This window comes from Trachemys scripta, chromosome 4 (genome assembly GCF_013100865.1).
Source record: "Trachemys scripta elegans isolate TJP31775 chromosome 4, CAS_Tse_1.0, whole genome shotgun sequence".
NCBI lineage: Eukaryota > Metazoa > Chordata > Testudines > Emydidae > Trachemys > Trachemys scripta.
In genome coordinates, this window is record NC_048301.1 from 92,159,675 (window position 1) to 92,181,783 (window position 22,109).

The window sequence follows — 22,109 nt, forward strand, 5'->3', positions numbered from 1 at the left end:
CCGATTACCCTCCACCCCCGTCCCGATTTTTCACACTTGCCCTCTGGTCACCCTACTCCCAGTTAGTCTCCTGCTGCATGCCTCCAGGCTCCTGACCCCAACCTACTCCCTCTGCTGTCTCCCCCATCCATTTCAGCTCCATGTTACCTCCGTGTTTGAGTTATGCTGCCTGGGTTCCAGCAGGGGGAGCACTGAGAGCTCTGGACACAGACTATCTGCTGCCTGACCAATGCCTAAGTGAGGACATCCTTTGTAAAACTTCTCTGCCCACTTTCCTGAGTGTTGTATTTCACGTGAAAGCCCCACAAATGGCAATATGCGGAGGCCATCTTGATGTAGAAAGAAATGTTATTTTTCAGTTGCTGGTTCTCTGGAAATGTTGCCTCAGAATATTCATACTACCAGCCTGTTGTCGTCTTTGCTTCTGCATTCCTCTCTTGGGCTCACCAGAAGGAACTGGGTGTGGCTGGGAACCACACAGACCGCCAAACGCTTGATACCATAAACTGGGGGTACTTGTATAGTCCCAATGGGCACTGTATTTCTGGCAGATTCCTGAACTCAGCAGTACCAGGGCCACATCCCACAAGTGTGAATATGCAGAGGGAACGTTCTTAAAGAGCCATATTTACTACTGTAAGTAAGCTTTCTTTCTCCTTCATGAGCATTTGATGTTCCATGATCCATTATGAGCGCCTCATCTTCCAAGCACAGAGGCTCCTCTTTCTTTTAAAAGAACTAGTCTCCCTCTAGCTTCACAGTGTACTGCCAGCAGGCAGAGCAGCTGAGAGAACAGATTCCATCCCCAACTCCCTAGTGTCTCACCTCCACTTGAAGAATCAGGAGGTTCCTCTGCATCTCTTCTCTATCTTGGGGGAGGAGATTTTTCCATAATATTTCCCCCTCCTCTTTGGCACCCTCCTGGTAGGGAGAGGATCAGCGGAGAACAGGAGTGTGCAAGATGTAGTGCTGGAGGAAAAAAACTGGAAATGTAGAAGGCCTCAGTAAGGGAGGAGAATGCACCATTTTGTTGCCCAGCTGCAAAATCTCTTCAGCAAGCGTTTAAAGCTCACAAGCTTCAAGGATGACTGCTCGTGGCTGGCTCTCCTCTCCTCCCCACATCTTTTCAGCTCCTGCTTCTATATATAATGGCACAACAGAATGAGAACTAAATCACTGAGACCTCAAACAATAGAAACGTAGTGGTCCAGATACCCACAATCTCTGATTACTACAGATGTCGGTGCAGCATTCCTGAACCCCTTCAGACTTCCTGACTAACAGCCCCTGAGGCTCTTGACCTGGACCCTGAGGGTATGTCTTCACAGTGAGTGACAGCCCATGGCAGTGAGTCTCAGAAGCCAGGCTGACAGACGCGAGCTTGCAATACTGTGCTAAAAATAGCTGTGGAGATGTTGTGGCTTGGGCTGAAGCTCAGGCTCTGAAGTCTAGGGAGGGGGTCGGCTTCAGAGCCCGAGCCATAACGTCTACACAGCTATTTTTAGTGCTGTAGCCCGAGTGCAAGTCTCTCGACCCAGGCCCTGAGACTTGCTGCTGTGGGATGTGTAGATGCACCATGAGAGGCTTTGCTTTCTAGAGCATGAATATTCAGGAGGTCTCATGGACTTCCTGCTCAGCTCTATAAACTGTCTGATAATCTGGGCATTTCAGGGGATATGGAGATCCTGGAATTCTTGGTGCTTTTGAAAAAGAGAAGGATCCAATTTTTTGCCTCTCAATCAGGGAGGATATTGGAGATGTTGAATACAGTATACTGAAGTTCTTTCTAGATGGGCTTTTGATTGTGTCTGAATCCTAGCTTCCCGAAGGTCCAAGTCTGTTAGCGCATTTCTTCTACTTCCAGCTCTTTTTGGCAATTTCCCAATTTCTTAAAGCTGTGTCTCTTTTCAGAGATGTTGTCAGGAAACTGGTAGAATGATTTGATGCTTCAGGTGACCTCTGAACCTTCTCTTTTGAATATATAGAGGAGTCTTCTCTGTGCTTTCTGTTAATTCTTTTCCTGTTAGTAATTATATTGTCTGGAGAATTAGTAAATTTGGGGGGCTGTCCATCTAGAATCCTTATGTGCAGTTTCCAGATGAGGTAATTATCAGGCTTGCCCCAGAATTTTCTATCCACCAAAATCATGTTTTTCACTTGATATAATCTATTTACTTGCTTTCCATAACTCGGAGAATTGTTGCACACTACAGAAGTGGTTGAAGCATTCAAATTCTGTTTACATAAACTAACCCTTGAAGAAAATTTTAGGATTAGTCTGGTGATCTATGAAAGAGTTCAAAGCATCCATATCCATTATTTCCAGATGGATAAATTCAGGAGCTTGTCAGGACTACAGATTGGTCACAGAAGAGCCCCCTACTGAGAACTCATTCAGTCAGGCATGTGGCCACTTCGTGGGCAGATCAGCACAGGGCTTCATTCAAGCAATTTGTCACATGGCTACCTGGTTTTCAGTGCATTCTTTTATCCATCACTCTAAAACAGATGTTATCTTTGACTGACTTGACTTTCGGAAGAAAGTTTCTCCTCTCTTTCCCTGGGTTTTTCTTCATTAGAACTCTTCACATGGTGTGGGAAGAAGAAAAACAAACAAAACATGTAACAGTCCTCAAATAAGAAATGATTACCTCTCAGTTTTCTTTTTGTTCTAAGTTTCTGTTCTGATTGTATGGGAAATAGTTCAATCCTTCCTTTCCCCCCAGTTTATGCAGCATTCCCGCAGGGGAAAAGAGAGATCTTGGGATTCCCTCACATTGGGATCTTGTGCTGGCCTAAGTGTTCATTTCCCCTTTTTGTGTTAAGAAGAGAGAAAACAAAGTATCCTGCTTGGATACTAATCGTTTGTCATGTTCATTAGTCAGAAATCTACAATTTGTCTTCTCAGCTTGGGTAGCTGCTTGGGGAACTAGTGAGTAGAACTAGGCAACTAACTGATTTTTTTGGGTTTGGTGGCTGAGCCAGAAAAATACTAAAAAAAAACCCCGTAGCTTTGGGTTGAGCTGAAGACAACAATTATTTTATTTTTCTTGGTGAAATGAAAATCTCATTTTGTTTGACTTTGCGGTGGCTTTTACTCTTTTTTTCGTGTTGGGTTTTAAAAATATAACAATTTCATTTTGAAAATACCAAAATCAAGTGTTTTGACTCTTTGGAATTTGTCTTCCTTCATTTTTATTCACCTGAAACTATTTGCCAGATTTGACCCAAGTTTGCAAACAATTCAGTTTGACCAAAAATGCGGGAGGAATCAACTATCCATGAGGTGGGGTCAGACTCTCCCATCTCTACTACAGAGATGATGGGTTAGCTCCACCTTCTGGTGCTGCATTTTGAAACTAGAGTGAAAGGGTTTTTAAAAAAAGAGAGTTTCCATGCTTGGAAGATGAGAAGAAAGAACCCAGTTGTAATGGATCATGGAGCACTAGGTGCCAACTTCAGAGAAGGAAAAATTACAGGTAGGTAAGTATATGTAACCTTTCTTTCTGCCCCCACAAATTTACACTGGTCGGTATTTGTTTTAATCTGGAAAGAGGGACAGAATAATCAATATTTTTTTAAATTCATGTTCATTTGGTTAAAAACAACAAAATAAAAGTATTGCTTTAGATGTGGGTTGTTGCAAGTTTTCCCCCCTTTCAGGCACTAATTATAATTAAAGTCCCCCTTTTGAGTGACTATGAAGATTAAAATATAGTCCAAATGTTCTTTGTGTTCTGTAATCCTCACATCCTCTCCCCCAACCACATGTTCAGAGACAAAATGAATGTGCTGAACCACGTTGTATACATGCAGATGAAGTAGCCCTCAAAGACTTGTAGTTTTCTATGTGATCTTCCATTGGTTGGATTACTGATAGTGACATGGTGAGTTGTGATTAATCAGATTCTGAGCACTCTTCTTGAATTCACTGAGAAAGACAAAAGAGAGGAAATGTGAAAGTGCCACAGTGCTTGCTTGCAGTTCACTGCCTATCTAAATTACACCAGATTACTAAAATCTATAGATCTCATCCCTATTTTATCACTTACCCAGCAATGAAAAGAAATGCAACAGAAAAAGCCACATTCATGATTCAAATGACACTTAATAGAGAAATGTTAAGTTAGGGTGGAAAAAACATTCAGTTTCTGGTCCAATTTGATTAGAGTTAATTAGGGCTGTCGATTAATCGCATTTAACTCATGTGATTAACTGAAAAAAATTAATCACAATTAAAAAAATTACGGTAACCATGATTAATCGCAGTTTTAATCACATTGTTAAACAATAGAATACCAATTGAAATTTATTAAATATTTTTGGATTTTTTCTACATTTTCAAATATATTGATCTCAATTACAACACAGAATACAAAGTGTACACTGCTCACTGTGTATTATTTTTTATTACAAATATTTGCATTGTAAAAATGATAAAAGAAACAGTATTATTCAATTAACCTTTTACAAGTATTGTAGTGCAATCTCTTTATTGTGAAAGTGCAATTTACAAATATAGGGTTTTTTTGTTACATAGCTGCACTCAAAAAAAAACAAAAAAAAAACAAAAAACAATGGGAGAATTGTCTCTCTCTCAAAAAAAAAAACAACAACAACAATGGGAGAATTGTATGTCGCCTACTCTGTTTTACCTGCATTCTGCCATATATTTCATGTTATAGCAGTCTCGGATGATGACCTTGTTCATTTTAAGAACACTTTCACTGCAGATTTGACAAACCGCAAAGAAGGTACCAATGTGAGATTTCTAAAAATAGCTACAGCACTCGACCCAAGGTTTGAGAATCTGAAGTGCCTTCCAAAATCTGAGAGGGACAAGGTGTGGAGCATGCTTTCAGAAGCCTTAAAAGAACAACACTCTGCTGCAGAAACTATAGAACCCGAACTACCAAAAAAGAAAATCTACTTTCTGCTGGTGGCATCTGACTCAGATAATGAAAATGAAAATGCGTCGGTCCTCACTGCTTTGGATTGTTATCGATCAGAACCCATTATCATACATGTCCTCTGGAATGGTGGTTGAAGCATGAAGGGACATATGAATCTTTAGTGTATCTGGCATGTAAATATCTTGCAATGCTGGCTACAACAGTGCCATAAGAACACCTGTTCTCATTTTCAGGTGATGTGAACAAGAAGTGGGCAGCATTATCTCCTGCAAATGTAAACAAACTTGTTTGTCTGAGCGATTGGCTGAAAAAGAAGTAGGACTGATTGGACTTTGTAGGCTCTAAAGTTTTACATTGTTTTATTTTTGAATGCAGTTATTTTTTGTGCATAATTCTACATGTGTACGTTCATCTTTCATGATAAAGAGATTGCACTACGGTACTTGTATTAGGTGAATTGAAAAATACTATTTCTTTTGTTTTTTACAGTGCAAATATTTGTAATCAAAAATAAATATAGAGTGAGCACTGTACACTTTGTATTTTGTGTTGTAATTGAAATAAATATATTTGAAAATGTAGAAAACATCAAAAATATTTAAATAAATAGTATTCTATTATTGTTTAACAATGCAATTAATTGTACGATTAATTTTTTTAATTGCACAATTAATCACGATTAACGTTGTATTGCTTAACAGCCCTAGAGTTAATTTATCCATACTAATAGCACTATGCTAGATGCTGAAGATGGACTTTACTACTCTTAGAGACGATGGTATTTTTGCTTTGTGCTAATACAAAACAACAAAAGTAGCTGTCCTTTGATTCTCTGTACTCATCCTTTCTTTTTTCATTGAATAAATGTGTCCAATACCCAAACAAATAGGGGATAAATAAGTCTAAGTCCAGATCCTGCAATGAGTTCTGTGCAGCCAGATGAATGCTGATGCTGAGCCATTTTGAAGCCAGTTGTAGTCTGTGTGGCTGCTGGATTTTGTCCGCATGGACTTCATTGCAGGATTGAGACCTTAATTAACAAGTACAACACTTCCAGCTAAGACATTTTCCTATATTATTGGCCTGAACAGTGTAGACTGGATCAAACTGTTAAAAAGCAGCCATTACAAAACCATATTTGAGCCTGGTTGGAACTAACTTTTGAAAATGGTTTCAGAACAGTTTGGTCCAGTCTAAAACTTGTTTAGCAGGAATAGTGTTTAAATAAAGTTCAGACTTGTTTTCAATCTCTGTTCATGGCCCAGTGCAGACAAGGCCTATATGATGCAGGTGAGGGAGTTACTACCATATTTTGTATCTCTGTACATGTATGTTACTAGGATACTATCCAAGTTTAGGTCAGTCATGACCATCTTGACAGCCTTTCAATTGTGTATGTAAAATAAAACTCTGGTCTTGGTACAATATTTGGTACTGCTATCCATTTTACAAAAACCACCATCAAAAAGCTAATGAACTAATTTTTCTCCCTTAGAGGCAGTCTCTCCACAGTTGAAGCACCTTGTTATGGCAGCATGTAGGAAGCTTGCACTTAAGTAGTATTGTAACTGTTCTTTGACTAAACAGCAGTTTATATTGCTATTTAGCTAAAAAACCCATATTCCAAAGCTGTTTAATCACATGCCACACAAGCATTAAGCAATTAAAAATACCTGGGGGGGGGAAAGTGTCTGGACTTAATAATCATTTAAAAATGTTCTCTTATTAGGTAGTACTGTATGATATGGAAGCTTTAAATTGTTCATCTAATACTCCTACCGTAAAATTCTGTCCCTATTGAAACCAGTGGGAATTTTGCCATTGGCATCACTGAGCCAGGTTTTCACCCCATTTACTAATAAGAGTCTTCGGAATTCATAGCACTGTGCTTTACTACCCTCTGTAAAAGTCTGAGAGGAGTTCCCAGTAGACTAAAATAAAGACCATTTTATCTGAGCAATTTCACAAATCCTGAGGGACATTATTTAGTGACAGCATGATATAACCTGTATTTTTTAACAGTTCAAATCATGTCAACTCAGCCTACTGTGAATACACAGAGAAAGATGAATAAGCTTATACAGTGGGTTCATATTTTATGTAACTTCTATCAAACATTTTTACCAAACTATCTATCTTAGTTGTTTAAACAGGGCTAATCTATCTCTTGCTGAGTTGCCTTCAGTGCATTATAATTCTTTCAGTGATTAAAGATTAAACAGAATATATTTTCAGAGGAAGTAATATAGAGCATACCACTCTGCTCTTTAATGGAAGCTGATTTCTACTCCTGTCACAAATGGATGGAATACATTTTTTTCTTTCATAGCACAATTATATAAGGAGGGATCTCTGCAGAATTTGCCCTCCTGCCTTACAGGAAACTTTTTAAAAACAAAGATAAAGAGGCTTCAAAAACTTATAATGGGATGCCCTCTTTCCAACATAAATTAGGGGGGAATGGCCAATTTGTTTTTTTTAAAGGCTCCCCTTTTAAGCAGAGATTTACAAATAGAGGATTGACTGTGCCTTTTAATTGTAAACATTCAGAGTTGTTTTACATTAGTAGTCTTTTCCTTTCTGGTCACAAATTCTGACAAACTTTATGAAATGACTGGAGGTGCTATTTTTCTAAAGCAAAAGATTACATCAGCTGGGGAACTAGCAGTTACTTGTGCACACTTGCACACTCAACACTGTGCTTCATTTTAACAGCTTTCGTAGTAATAGTCTTTACAGTCCTTGCTAAAATCAGTGGTTTTATTTTCAGATTGACACAAAGTGCTAATGTGGGATTCTGCTGGATACTTCTATACATGTCGTGGCATTTGAAAACTCACACGCAGTCTTCTTTTGTATAAAGTATATGGAAGGATGTGCTTTTTGTCCTCCATTATCATTTTCCTACAATTTGTTCTACATCAATCTTTTTTCTAATTTTCCTTCCATGTTATAGTTGAAAATCAATCTTCCACTTTTAGGAGAGTATGTTCAGAAACAATCCCTTAGAAGAAAGTTTCTCATCCATCTAAAATCTAACTGGAGTTCTTCCAGTATGGAAGTCTTCAGGGTCTACTTCTCTAGTGTATTGAGCACCTCAGTATTAATCTATTGCATGTGTTCACTTAGTTGTCACGTGAACCTGTAGTAAACCTATTGAGAGCATATGCTCAATAAACGTAATATGCTTTAGTACCCCTTAGTGATGAAGAGGAGGGAGGCATTCTCTTTGAGAACATCGCCAAGTCTGCCATTGATCCCTTTGACACATCTTCTGGATCTGTACAGCTGATTGCTATCAAACCTGTAGCATTGCCTCCCGCTCACCCTGCATCAGACAGGAGCCAGGAATCTGCTATCATTAATGGAGAGGTAAGAGTAATCAGACAGTGTTTCACCTGCTGGTTTCTTGCTTATATGTGGAGGCATACATTGTGATAGGACCTTAGGTTGCTGCATTGAAGAGAGAGAGGAGAAATGTTAGAAGCCTTTCATCCTTTGTGTGGCCTATGTAAAATCCTGTCACAAATGCCGTCTCTGTGGTCAGGACCCACTCTTTCCTAACATACCTGTAGATGCATGGTGCTCTGAAGAAGGCAACCTATCTAGGTACTTTTATAACCCTCATCCCTGTTGTGTTTGAACACCTGACAATCATTAAGGGATTTGATCTTCCCAGCACCCCATTTTAGAAAATAGGGAACTGAGGCAAAGGGTAGATTAAGACATACTTTTTCAGGTTCACACAGGAAGTTCGAGTCTGAGCAGGGAGTTGAACCTAGATCTCAGAAGTCCCATCTTAGTGCCCTGTTGCTAACTAGAGTATCCTTCCTGCTCACAGTGGGATGGGGAGAAAGCAGGTCCATTCCTTTGCTCTGTTTGTGTGCTGGCTTGCACATTAGGCACAACTGCTCCCAAGGTCCCCATAGAATGATGTGGGTCTGCACTGGGATCTAATGGGGTCATTGACCAAATGCCGCATCTTGGCTCTGAGACTTACCCGGTATATTATTTTACAAATATTTTTATTTAGATTTTGTTCTAGAACAAAGTGCTTTATAAGGGGACTGGAGGAATTTATATGCCGAATGTGGAGGGAAGGCTTCTTATTTGCTCCTCCATGCTGCACACTTATGTAAAGGCTAACCAGGATATTGCTCTGTACTCTTTATTGGACAAAATCAACACTTTAAACTGCTAGCCAGTTAGAAACACGGTAAAAGACAGCGTAGTCAAGCTACCCGTGTGAGACCAGATTAGGGCATTATATCATGTTCTGGTTTTGTGCTTGTATTTTAAGCCCTAATGCGTCACAATTGTCACTTTATATCCAGAGTCATGGCATGCACAGTATTCAATGCCTATTTTTCTGCCAAGAACTGTGAGCTGTGTATCATCAGAGCAAGACCTAGGAACATACAAATGCTATTTCCTTACATACTCACAGATATGATGGAGTTCTTAAGGAGATCATAGAATTTGACGTTTTAGCTACAAACAGTATATAAAGTAGACATTTTTTTACACAGTCAACTTTGGGGCAGAAGTGAAATTTGTTCAAATATACAGAATACTGCCCCCAGGCCTCCCTAAAAATAAACATTGTTTGGGTCAAGAAGATGGTTGGCTGACATCAGCTCTCTTCTTCTGTGGCTGTGAATTGAGTCACTACTATGATGTACTTAGTTCCAGGGGACTAAAATGTGTTTAATCATCTGCAAGTCATACAAAATACAATGACTCTGTCACTTGCACTTCCCTAGTGCTGACAGATGGCATGGTGTGGTGCAAGAGGCGCTCTGCAAAGCAAAGCGCTGCACATCAAATACACTTTTAAAATGTAATTGAGAAATCATCAGTATGGCACAGTCATCTGAAATTCATTCACCTTCCATTAGGTAAACAAAGCCTTGAAGCAGAAGTCCGATATAGAGCACTATCGCAACAAGCTGCGCTTGAAAGCCAAGAGAAAAGGATACTATGATTTCCCCCAGATTGACAACAACAGAGGACTGACAGAAAGAAAAAAGATATACGAGAAAGCACAAAAGGAAATAGACCATGTTTTGGAACCAGAGGCAGATGTATCTTCTCCATTTGCAGAGCCTAAGAACAGGTGAGATGTTTTTGTTTTTTATTTACATCTAGAAAGTAGGTATTCCCCCAGGGCTGAAGGGCAGAAGACTCATCTGAAGTGCAAACGTCCATCACTGATGATGAAAATGTGTATTACATACGAATGTTTAATCTGTTCAGTGCTTCCTATTTCATGAAGAAAATTGATGTTGCCCAAGATTATTTCTGAATGTTTCACATTTAGTAAAACCATAACATGGTTACAGAAGAATAAGTGGAAAGAGAACAAAATTACTTGAAGGCTGCATGGTTCCAGGTCTTTTGTGAGCCATTTTTAAAGTGATCCAAGCTGAAAATGTACTAAGGTTATTATTCAAAAGACTGATTATTCTAGAAATGGACTTGAGCCAGAAATTTGCATTTGACTCCGATCTTCTGCAAAGTGCAGGAGTGATCCAATCTATCATTTTGTTCTAGGCATACCTGTAATTATTTCCAGAGCTGGATCTAAGATAAAAGTAACTTAGACCCAGCAAATTAGAACATGTCACCGTTATGTCTGTTGATTTCAGTATCTCCTTCAGCAGTTAATGGTGACCACTTTCTACGGTGCTTTCTTCACTTCATTGCTCTGTGATCTTGGGTAGGTCATTTAATCTTTGACATAATTTACTCATCTCTAAAATGAGTAAGGATATTGTGAGACATCATCAATATTTGTGTGGCACTTTATGGCCCTTGGAGGCAATATATAAATGGAGAGCGTTCATTCTTGGACACAGAGATGTACTAGTGGAGGAGAGTGCAAAGAGCCTCATCTATACGCATTGCACAGCGGCTGGCCATACTTGCAGGCTCTGGTCTGCACTAAGTTCCCCCATTAGTGTCCCTGGAGCACAAGTTGCCTTACAAAGCGAGGAGGTCATGCCAAGCCCACCCCTCACCAAACTAGTAGAGCCGGCCTTGTTGGGAGTGGCAGCACAATCGGCATGCTCCCGCATTGCACAGGTGAGAGAGATTGTAGCAAGGATTCTAAAGGAGCTTGTCTTGGAATATAAGTAATAGCTGTAGACAAATGAGCTTGTTTATGTGAGGGCCCTGAGAGAGTGGGAAGTGAAGTTTGAGAACCCTTGTCCCAGGGGTTTACTGCTAGGTCAATGAAGAAAAAAGATTCTGATTAAATTGTATCTAGTGTCCTTGCTGAAGGGTCTGGGGCGTCAGTTCCTTGAACAGGAATTCAGTGTGGGAGGAATACATTGTTACATATGCATAGAAAAGGTAAGATATTGAATGTGAATATTAGCATTTTACAGTAATCCTATTTTTATTAGCACAGTCTGTCCTGAGAATATAAATGAGGCCTTAGAAACATGAATATTAATGTGAACAATACAAACAATGCAGTACTGAAGCCATATTTTGGATATTTATGATGTACCCTAAGTGGTGTGGGGAAACGTTTAGAACATTATATATGAAGCTTTAATATTAACCATCTGCTCTTTGCTGACAGATCCTGGAATATTTTTGTTTTTCTAAGTATGCTTTCTAATGAATTGTGTAAACCAATGGGTAAGCTATTTTAGACAAAGTTCATTGTTATGAAAAACTGCATCAAGGCAAGTACTCTGAACTGTCAAGGAATGATCTCTCTGCCTTCTGGGGCTGAGCCATTAAATGTTAATTGTACAAACACTAGAGATACTTGCTGAGTAGACCTGGGCTATGGGAACTAAAAACAAAGGGATCATTCCCTGATGCACTTTCTGTAAAGATGTCAGGCATTTTCAAAATTTGGGAATTTTTGTTGCCTGTCAGAAAAACTTACTGTTTCTTGCAAACAACCAGTTTTATGGTCCCCATACCAACATCTAGAATGACAGATTTGCTGTAGATACCTAACTTGATATGCTGCAGGACATTTTCCAGCTTCAGGCATTTTTTTTAACAGAATATAAGATAGCCAAAGTGACACATTATTGGATGAATACAGTAACGTGATATTGCAACGTAGTGCAACTCTCTGAGAGATGAACTGATATAATAGAATTTTTATAATAAAAACAATCACTCTTACAGCAGTCTAGTTTAGCATAAGACTAATGGAGCTTGCTTTGTATCATTGTCCAGATATTGATATGCAATTAAAAATCTATATCTTAAAATAGTTCACATTTTTAAAGATAAGATACTGTAGAAGTAGGTAAAAGAATAAAGATTTCACAGTTCCTGGAGAAAATGGCATGTTTCCCTCTTGTTCCACTGGTTTAGCTACCATTAATATTAATTGTATGTATGTCACTTCCAAAATGTTATGGGAGGAAAAAATAAATTAAATGCATTCTTCAGGCTGACCTTTATGTATTCAGATTTGTGAAAAACAGCATTTTAAAAATTGTTTACAAAACACCATCACTAAATAATTTGGTTTGTACAAGAACCAACAACCCATGCTTTCAGTTGCTTTGAGCATTCTGTGCATCTAATTCATGCTTCAAAATGCTGCAGTTGTTTTCCCAGAAGACACACAACATGTGATTGCCAGTTGTTAATGTTGATACCTCCCTTCTCATTAGTGAATCTTCCTTAAATCAGCTAATTGGCAATCTCAGGGCAATTTTTAAAAACCTTGCTGATCACATGCATGGTTCTTAGTTTTTCCCTGCGTGGTGTGTAATCAGGTCAAGGGTGTGCATTTATTAGAGCACTAAATGTGTGAATCTTTTAGAAAATGTGTCCCTAACTATATAAGCAGGAGGAAATATTTGTTGTCCTTCTGAAAGAAACATGTAATTCTAAATGTCTTTAATTTAGGAACATAAGAATTGCCATATTAGATCAGATCCATGGTCCATCTGGTCCCATATCCTGTCTCTGGCCGCGGCCAGCACCAGAGCCTTCAGAAGAAGGTGGATAAACTCCCATAATAAACAACTGTCTAATAATATCTCTATTGGGAAAGTTTTTTCCTAATCCACTATTGAGCCCTGATTCAGCAAGGGACTTGGAATTTTCAGAAGTGTCTGCGCAATTTAAGAGCACAAGTGACTTTTAGTGGGACTTGTGCTCCTAAATCCCTTAGGCACTTCTGAAAATTCCAAGAGCTTTGCAGAATCAGGACTCAATAGTGGGTTAGGAAGGAACTTCTCCTAAATTATAGGTGCATTTGAAAATCCCACCCTTACACTGAAGCATGTGTTTCAGCGCTTTGTTGAATCAGGGCCTTAGGCTTGATGGTTAATATACTTTAAATATTTTATCCTAGCTAGTGTAACTGGGTGATAGTCTTACTACTCAGGCAAATGTCCAGTGCTTTTTGAATTCTCCTAATCTATTTGATTCAAGTATACATTGTGGTGGTAAATTCCATGGACTAATTCCTCATCGTGTAAATGAGTGTTTCCTTTTATCAAGTATGTCCTTTAAATGTGTTGTCTCTTAGTTTCCTTGACTGTCCCCTTGTTCTTGTAGCATATAAAAGGGTAAATAGCAGTACTTGATTGGACTCTGTGCCACTCTCTATTTCATATCTCTCTCCTGTGTGGCTCTATCCGAAGTAGTTCTGATCTTTTCAATCTCTCTAATATTGAAGTCTTTCCATGCCTCTAATTTTTGTTGATTTTTTCATATATGGCTATTTTCAAGTCAAGACAGTTACTTTTAAGACAAAACGGTTAAGGTCATTCATGGTTTATCTTTACCGTACTAAAAACTGTTGTCTGCCATAAAGCCCTCAGCTCCATCTATGATGCCAGCCTTTTTTGCCCTTTAGTCAAATCTCACCACAAAAACCTTCACACTTTCTACCATGCCGTCCCTTATTTATTGGGAGGAGATCCCCAGTAACGAATCATTCCAGTAACCTCCTTCAGATCTGTCAAAATTCACGTCTCCTCTGATGCCCTCGAAACACTTGACAATGGCTAGGCAGCTGGAGTGCTTTAACTGCTGCTTATTACATTTATAATTGTGTGTGTGTGTCTCTCTCTCTCACTGGTTGGGGTGGGCCAGGGTTCTGAGGTGGGACTGAGCATTCTCTCTCTTTCTCAGGTGCGTGGCTGTCTAGTTCTTGCTCATGTGCTCAAAGTCTAACTGATTGTCATACGGGTCAGGAAGAATTTCCCCCCAGGTCTGATTGGCAGTGACCTTGGGGTTTTTTCACCTTCCTCTACGGTGTGTACGAGTGGGTCATTTGATGAGATTATCTGAATATATCTCAATCAGTTCCCTACCATTGCAGAGGCCTCAGGCATTGTTGCACCTTGGTCCCTCCTGTTCTCTCCCTGTGGCAAATAATAATTTAGGCTCCTGTGGGCTGTAATCATAGAATCATAGAATCATAGAATATCAGGGTTGGAAGGGACCTCAGGAGGTCATCTAGTCCAACCCCCTGCTCAAAGCAGAACCAATTCCCAACTAAATCATCCCAGCCAGGGCTTTGTCAAGCCTGACCTTAAAAATTTCTAAGGAAGGAGATTCCACCACCTCCCTAGGGTAACCCATTCCAGTGCTTCACCACCCTCCTAGTGAAAAAGTTTTTCCTAATATCCAACCTAAACCTCCCCCACTGCAACTTGAGAGCATTACTCCTTGTTCTGTCTTCTGGTACCACTGAGAATAGTCTAGATCCATCTTCTTTGGAACCCCCTTTCAGGTAGTTGAAAACAGCTATCAAATCCCCCCTCATTCTTCTCTTCTGCAGACTAAACAAGCCCAGTTCCCTCAGCCTCTCCTCATAAGTCATGTGCTCCAGCACCCTAATCATTTTTGTTGCCCTCCGCTGGACTCTTTCCAATTTTTTCCACATCCTTCTTGTAGTGTGGGGCCCAAAACTGTACACAGTACTCCAGATGAGGCCTCACCAATGTCGAATAGAGGAGAATGATCACGTCCCTCGAGCTGCTGGCAATGCCCCTACTTATACAGCCCAAAATGCTGTTAGCCTTCTTGGCAACAAGGGCACACTGTCGACTCATATCCAGCTTCTCGTCCACTGTAACCCTTAGGTCCTTTTCTGCAGAACTGCTGCCTAGCCATTCGGTCCCTAGTCTGTAACAGTGAATGGGATTCTTCCATCCTAAGTGCAGGACTCTGCACTTGTCTTTGTTGAACCTCATCAGGTTTCTTTTGGCCCAATCCTCTAATTTGTCTAGGTCCCTCTGTATCCTATCCCTACCCTCCAGCGTATCTACCACTCCTCCCAGTTTAGTGTCATCTGCAAACAGGGCCGGCTTTAGGAAGTGCGGGGCCCAATTCGAACAGTTTCGACGGGGCCCCAGCAGGGATGACTAAAAAAAAAAAGCCACTTAAAAAGAACCCTTTCATTTTCATGTTTTGATAGTTGTACAACTGATTTTCTTCAATAATGTTTATTTTATTAAAATGTATAAAATATTTCCTTATTAATATAAAATTGTGCCCTCCTCCTCCCCCCCCCAGCGCCTCCCGGCCCACGGAAACAAACTCTGCTTCCCCAGGGCCACCCCGCCGAAACAGCTGTGGGACGAAAAGGAAGGTTTGGGGGTGGGGGGTGACATAGGGTGACCAGATCACAGCAGTAAAATAGGACCCGACCCCTCCCCGCTTGGCCCCACCATCACACCCCTCTTCACCCCCTAGCCCCCCGCTGGCTTGCTGTGTCCCTCCTAGTCAGTCCCCCACCCACCACTTGCCTCCTTTCACCTTCTCCCTCCCCCGCCAGAAACCCCCATGCCCCCATCCCCTAGAACCCCTGCTGGCTCACTGCTTGCCTCTTTGCCCACCCGCTGCTTGCCCACCCGCTCGCCGCCCCCCAACTATAAAGCCTCATTCAAAGACCCAGGGGTCACTATATTACTGCACACAGCAGTCAATCAGTGCGGTTGAAGATAAATCTCTGCATTATGCATTTTTGTATAACTTTTATATGACTTTGTATTGAACCTTGGTAATGTTATAGCTGGCCCCTAAGGTAGTATAATTAAGGTAAAAGAAAAATGTCTTTTGAAGTAGAATAAGTTCTTCCCCCACTTTGTAATCAATTGACCTGTTGAATGAATGAGGTGTGAATGAGGAAGGTGTGGAAGGCAGGCACTTCCAGACAGCTGCAACCCTTGGAGAGGGGCTGGGAGCCAGCCAAGGAGAGCTTTGCCGAGGGCTGAGTGGGACAGAGTTTGGGTGCAGGCTCTGGGCTGGGGCACGGTGTGGGGTGCAGGATGGATGGAGGGGTGCAGGCTCTGGGAGGGAGTGCGGAGGGGTGGGTGCAGGCTCTGGGACAGAGTTTGGGGGCCGGAGAGGGGGTGGTGGGTGCTGGGGGGGAGGGGACTGCCATCAGATGTGGCTTCCTTCCTCCCGCTGCCCCTCACCATAGCCTCGGTGGGGGATGGGGCTGCCCCTTGCCCAGTGTTTGCAGGAGTGGTGGCTGGGGGGAAACCCAGTCAAACTCTGATTTTACTCTTTCGTTGATGGGTCACTTTAACCCCTTACAAACCCCTTCCCACCTCTCTCACCCCCCTTTTCTACTGGGCTTGTTTGATCTTTTCGGTGGAGCCAGATGAAAACCACAAACCCCAGCGAGAGCAACAGGCTGGAAGACTAGACTGAACCCACCACCCACCCAGTCTAGTCCATCCCAGAGCCCAGGACTGAGGGCAAATGTCCCCCCACCCCCGGGCCACGTGCTTCCACTCCTGGCCTCTCCTAGCGCCGCCAGAGATTCTGTGTGGCTGCATCAGGTGGGATTTCAACCGGACCCCCCCTGCTAAATTCACCCCTGTTTTGTGACCACTCTGCACCAAGAGCCCCTTCCTTCCCTACCCTAGAGCTGCTGGATGGCTAGAAAGCTGAGCTGGGCATTTGATCGATCTGGAATGTTATCATGCCCCCCCCCCCCAAAAAACCTTAATGTCCACACAGCTTGGGGGGGGGGGGATATTCCTCCCCCCAAGCCGGTCTATTTTATTGTTGTAGGGCAAATGAAGGAGCCAGAGTTTAATGGAAATATTCAGCCCCTACAGCAGTCTTGCAGCAGGGGAAGCAGAGTTGATGGGAAGGGAACTGGTTTGGATAGGAGCCCCCCGTCCCCCTCCTTTGCAAAATAATTTGGGGAGGGGAATCAGATCACTCCGTGCCTCAGTTTCCCCTCTCGGGGGAGAAGGGAGAGATAAAAGTCTCAGCCTGCCGTGTTGCAGACCTTTCGCATTCTCCCCTCCTGATGTATTTGATTTCCTCCTCCAAACCTCCCTGTCTCTCTCTCTCTCACCTGGAATTCACAGCACTAAGTACCGGCTCGGGGCTTTCTTCCTGGGTTACATGATCCCGAGTTTAGTTTTGAAACAGAGGCAGGCAGGCACAACTCACCCTCAAACAGCAACACCACCGAAAACCACAAAACCAACCCAATATTACAAACCTATGGGGAATCACGGGGTCAAACTCTCACCGACCGAAGCCCCAGCAGCTGCTAAGGTGAGTGAGGTCCACTGCCGAGATTCCTGTCTCCCACCGGACCAGAAGCCCCCTCGGTGTCTCCTCCAGGTGAGTGCTGGGGGGAGGGGAGGGGAGGGGAAGGCTGCAAAGCACATGTGCCTTCTCCCCCTTCCCCCCTCCTGACCTGCAACAGCCGCTGCCTCTGCCTCAGCTCCCCCGGGCCAGCGTCTCTCCTTGCCCAGCAGCAACAGCTGCTGCTTTCCGGAGAGCCACGGAGCTTTGCTTCAGGCAGGGACACTGCCCGATCTGCGTGGGGCCCTCTTAGGGGCGGGGCCCAATTCAGGGGAATCGGTGGAATCGGCCTAAAGCCGGCCCTGTCTGCAAACTTGCTGAGAGTGCAGTCCACGCCATCCTCCAGATCGTTGTGGAAGCAGAGAAAGAACTGTCATGCATTGCATCCCCTTCCTATCAGTTCTTTCTCTGCTTCCACATAATTAATGAAGATATTGAACAAAACTGGCCCCAGGACCGACCCTTGGGGCACTCCACTTGAAATAGGCTGCCAACTAGACATGGAGCCATTGATCACTACCCGTTAAGCCCAACGATCTTGCCAGCTTTCTGTCCACCTTATAGTCCATTCATCCAGCCCATACTTCTTTAACTTGCTGTCAAGAATACCGTGGGAGACCGTATCAAAAGCTTTGCTAAAATCAAGGAATAACACATCCGCTGCTTTCCCCTCATCCACAGACCCAGTTTTCTCCTCATAGAAGGCAATTAGGTTAGTCAGGCGTGACTTGCCCTTGGTGAATCCATGCTGACTGTTCCTGATCACTTCCCTCTCCTCTAAGTGCTTCAGAATTGATTCCTTGAGGACCTGCTCCATGATTTTTCCAGGAATTGAGGTGAGGCTGACTGGCCTGTAGTTCCCCAGATCCTCCTTCTTCCCCTTTTTAAAGATGGGCACCACATTAGCCTTTTCCCAGTCATCCGGGACCTCCCCCGATCGCCATGAGTTTTCAAAGATAATGGCCAATGGCTCTGCGATCACATCCGCCAACTCCTTTAGCACCCTCAGATGCAGCGCATCCGGCCCCATGGACTTGTGCTCATCCATCTAGTAACTTCTGCTAGTTGCCGGAAGAAAGCTTTGTCCACCTCCTCCCCCTGGTCTGGTGGTCTATAGCAGACTCCCACCATGACATCACCCTTGTTGCTCACACTTCTAAACTTAATCCAGAGACTTGCAGGTTTTTCTGCAGTTTCATACCGGAGCTCTGAGCAGTCATACTGCTCTCTTACATACAGTGCAACTCCTCCACCTTTCCTGTCCTTTCTGAACAGTTTATATCCATCCATGACAGTACTCCAGTCATGTGAGTTATCCCACCAAGTCTCTGTTATTCCAGTCACATCATAGTTCCTTGACTGTGCCAGGACTTCCAGTTCTCCCTGCTTGTTTCCCAGGCTTCTTGCATTTGTGTATAGGCACTTAAGATAACTCGCTGATTGTCCTGCTTTCTCAGTCTGAGACAGGAGTCCTCCCCTCTTGCACTCTCCTGCTCGTGCTTCTTCCCGGTATCCCACTTTCCCACTTACCTCAGGGCTTTGGTCTCCTTCCCCCGGTGAACCTAGTTTAAAGCCCTCCTCACTAGGTTATCCAGCCTGCTTGCGAAGATGCTCTTCCCTCTCTTTGTTAGGTGGAGCCTGTCTCTGCCTAGCACTCCTCCTCCTTGGAACACCATCTCATGGTCGAAGAATCCAAAGCCTTCTCTCCGACACCACCTGCGTAGCCATTCGTTGACTTCCACAATTCAACGGTCTCTACCCAGGCCTTTTCCCTGCACAGGGAGGATGGACGAGAACACTACTTGTGCCTCAAACTCCTTTATCCTTCTTCCCAGAGCCATGTAGTCTGCAGTGATCCGCTCAAGGTCATTCTTGGCAGTATCATTGGTGCCCACGTGGAGAAGCAGAAAGGGGTAGCGATCCGAGGGCTTGTGAGTCTCTACAGTCTCTCCGTCACATCGTGAATCCTAGCTCCTGGCAAGCAGCAGACTTCTCGGTCAGGACAGCAGATAGATGACTCAGTCCCCCTGAGGAGGGAGTCCCCAACCATCACCACCTGCCTCCTTCTCTTGGGAGCGGTGGCCGTGGAACCCCCATCCCTAGGACAGTGTATCTCAGGAGGAATCTCCTTCTGCTCCCTTCCCTCAGATGTATCACTCCACTCTCTGCATTAGTACCTGTGGAGAGAACATGAAAACGGGTGCTCACCTGTATCTCCATTGCTGATACATGGATGCTCCTCTTTCTTCTTCTGGAGGTCATGTGCTGCCAAATTTCTGCACCATCCCTCTGTCCCCTCTGCGCAGCCTGCTCTGATTCTTCAGAATGTTGTGCCCATAGAAGCATATTCTGACGTCTGTCCAAGAAATCTTCATTTTCTCGTATGCAACGCAGGGTCGATACTTGTTTCTCCAGACCTTGAACCTTCTTTTCCAATATGGAGACCAGCTTGCACTTTGTACAGACAAAGTCACTTCTGTCCTGTGGAAGAAAGACAAACATGGCACAACCTGTGCAGGTTACAACAACTGAATGCTCACCTTCCATGATTTCTTCCTTCTAAGAGCTTCCACAGCTGTTGCAGCAACTCACAGAAGCCCGCAAGATAAAAGCCTCAGTGGGCTCTCCCCAGGCAAACTCCCTCTGTTAGCCTCCGCTGTTTGCCGCTCAGCTGCTTCGCTGCTGACTGCCTTTTTATAACAGTCAGGCCCACTCAAGGCCCATCTGGAACAAAGCACTCCCAATTCACACTTTTCAAACAAACAATCAAGCACATGGTCAAACTGACAAATTGTCCCCGCAACAGACACTCAGATACCACCAACACAGCCCCCCTAATGCAGCACTTAGCGTACCTCCTCTCGGACAGATCCCAGACGAACTCCCTCTGTTGGTCTAGTGTCAGTTGTTGGGTTAAGTGTGTGAGTGCTGGATGATGTTGGTGGCCTGTGATATACAGAAGGTCAGACTAGATGATCTGGGGGTTACTTCTTCCCTAAACTCTGTGATTACACAATAGTTTGTGTACTTGGTTATCCATTGTCTGAGGGCGGGGAGCTTTGCACTATACTGATCCTGGGGTTGCAACTTGGAGCAGCCTCATATCATAATAGCACCTAAGGGACTGACCCAGTCAGGGATCAGCTTGAGTGCGGAGCCCTCTGCTCTCTCCAGCCTGAGGGGTTGAGAATGGGGTGGTGTAAAGCGGACGTAGCTACCCATTTAGACCACAGAAGTTGCAGAAAAAGCTGCTTAAACTTCATCTCTTCCCATCTATGCCTGGTGGGCTGGGAGCAGGTGACATAGAAGTGGTGCATGGGCTTTCCTCCACATATAGATTCCTCTACTCAGGGAAATCCTCAAGATGTCCTGCTAGTGCAGCAGGCATCTGGAAAGGGAGGAAGGGCTGAGGATCAGGCCCAATGATAATTCACTTCTCTTGAGTTCTAATCCTGGTTTTGCTGGTGGTATTCTTTGTTCCTAAATTACTTGCCCACAGTCACAGTTTTCAAATGTAGGTGTTTAAAGCTAAGCACCTAAACCCATACTTGGGCATCTAAATAAAATGATTTTCAAAATGATTTCTCAGCACCTGCAGCACTCATTGAACTGACAAACTAATGTTAGTTACAAGTAATTATTTTAAATCCTATCAGCTATAAACCACAAAGGATCCTGGTATTCACTTGGAGCTGGGCAGCTCCAGTTTATGGTTCCTGTGCTCTTTAGCCCTTTGCTCTGGTGTTTTAATAACAGAAAACAAAATATATAATAATCTCTTCTGTAATTTTGCCTTCTTCCAGCACTTGTGTGAATAGAAAGGGTATCCTATTAAAGTGGCTCTTCTGTAATAACTAAGATAATGTTAGAATAAAGGTTATAATTGCAGAATACTGTCTGTCATTTATTTTTGTGCTTTGCCTTCATTTTAATATTTTCTCATTGGATTTTCTCCAGGCAGCAGACAAAGAACTCTGTGTACAGAAGCAGACAGTCTCTGAACAGCCCTAGCCCAGGAGAAACCGAGATGGATCTTCTAGTTACCCGGGAGAGACCAAGGCGTGGGATCCGCAACAGTGGATATGATGTAAGTTTATCAGATGCATTCAGTGAAGTTTGCTCAGTAAATCCTTAATTCAGTCTTTAAAAAAAGGAAAGAAAAGAGAAAAAGCATAGGGTAAGCTAACCAGAGTGCATTTATGAGTTTAACCTTAAGGTACATTATATCTCTTCAGTGTCTCAAATTACTGAAAGCAAATGCAGAACATTTAGTGTACTTTCTAACTGCAGCTTATTTTGCAGTGTAAAAATAGTTTTGCAGTGTAAGAATAGTTAACAAAACTTCCTCCTTGAAAATCAGTACTAAATTAAAGCATTGATTTCTAAATCTTATTTTATTTTAATAATTGCACTGAGTATACAACCATTTATAACCTACTGGCAATTTTATTTTTTCCCCATTGTTTCTTTGCCTGAAATTAGGATTCAGATCCTCAATCCTGCTCCAAAGTCCCTGCCCCAATTCTGCCCCCTCCTCTGAGTACTCTGCATTCCCTCTCCTCCCTCCCGCTCTGATCTTGGTTGGGGGTTGCTAAGTGCTTCCCTGCTCCCCACTCGCCCTGCAGCCCCCCCGCCCCTGCA

General features: G+C 42.9%; 1 protein-coding gene across 1 annotated transcript in view; it reads left to right on the forward strand.

Annotated features, from left to right (window-relative positions):
• KIAA1549L (KIAA1549 like) overlaps positions 1-22,109 on the forward strand; it is a 213,467-nt gene that overhangs the window by 162,107 nt on the left and 29,251 nt on the right. The window contains exons 13-15 of the mRNA XM_034769945.1: positions 8,107-8,285; positions 9,812-10,029; positions 21,426-21,555. Of these exons, the coding sequence (XP_034625836.1) occupies positions 8,107-8,285; positions 9,812-10,029; positions 21,426-21,555 (527 nt within the window). The remainder of the gene's footprint in view (positions 1-8,106; positions 8,286-9,811; positions 10,030-21,425; positions 21,556-22,109) is intronic.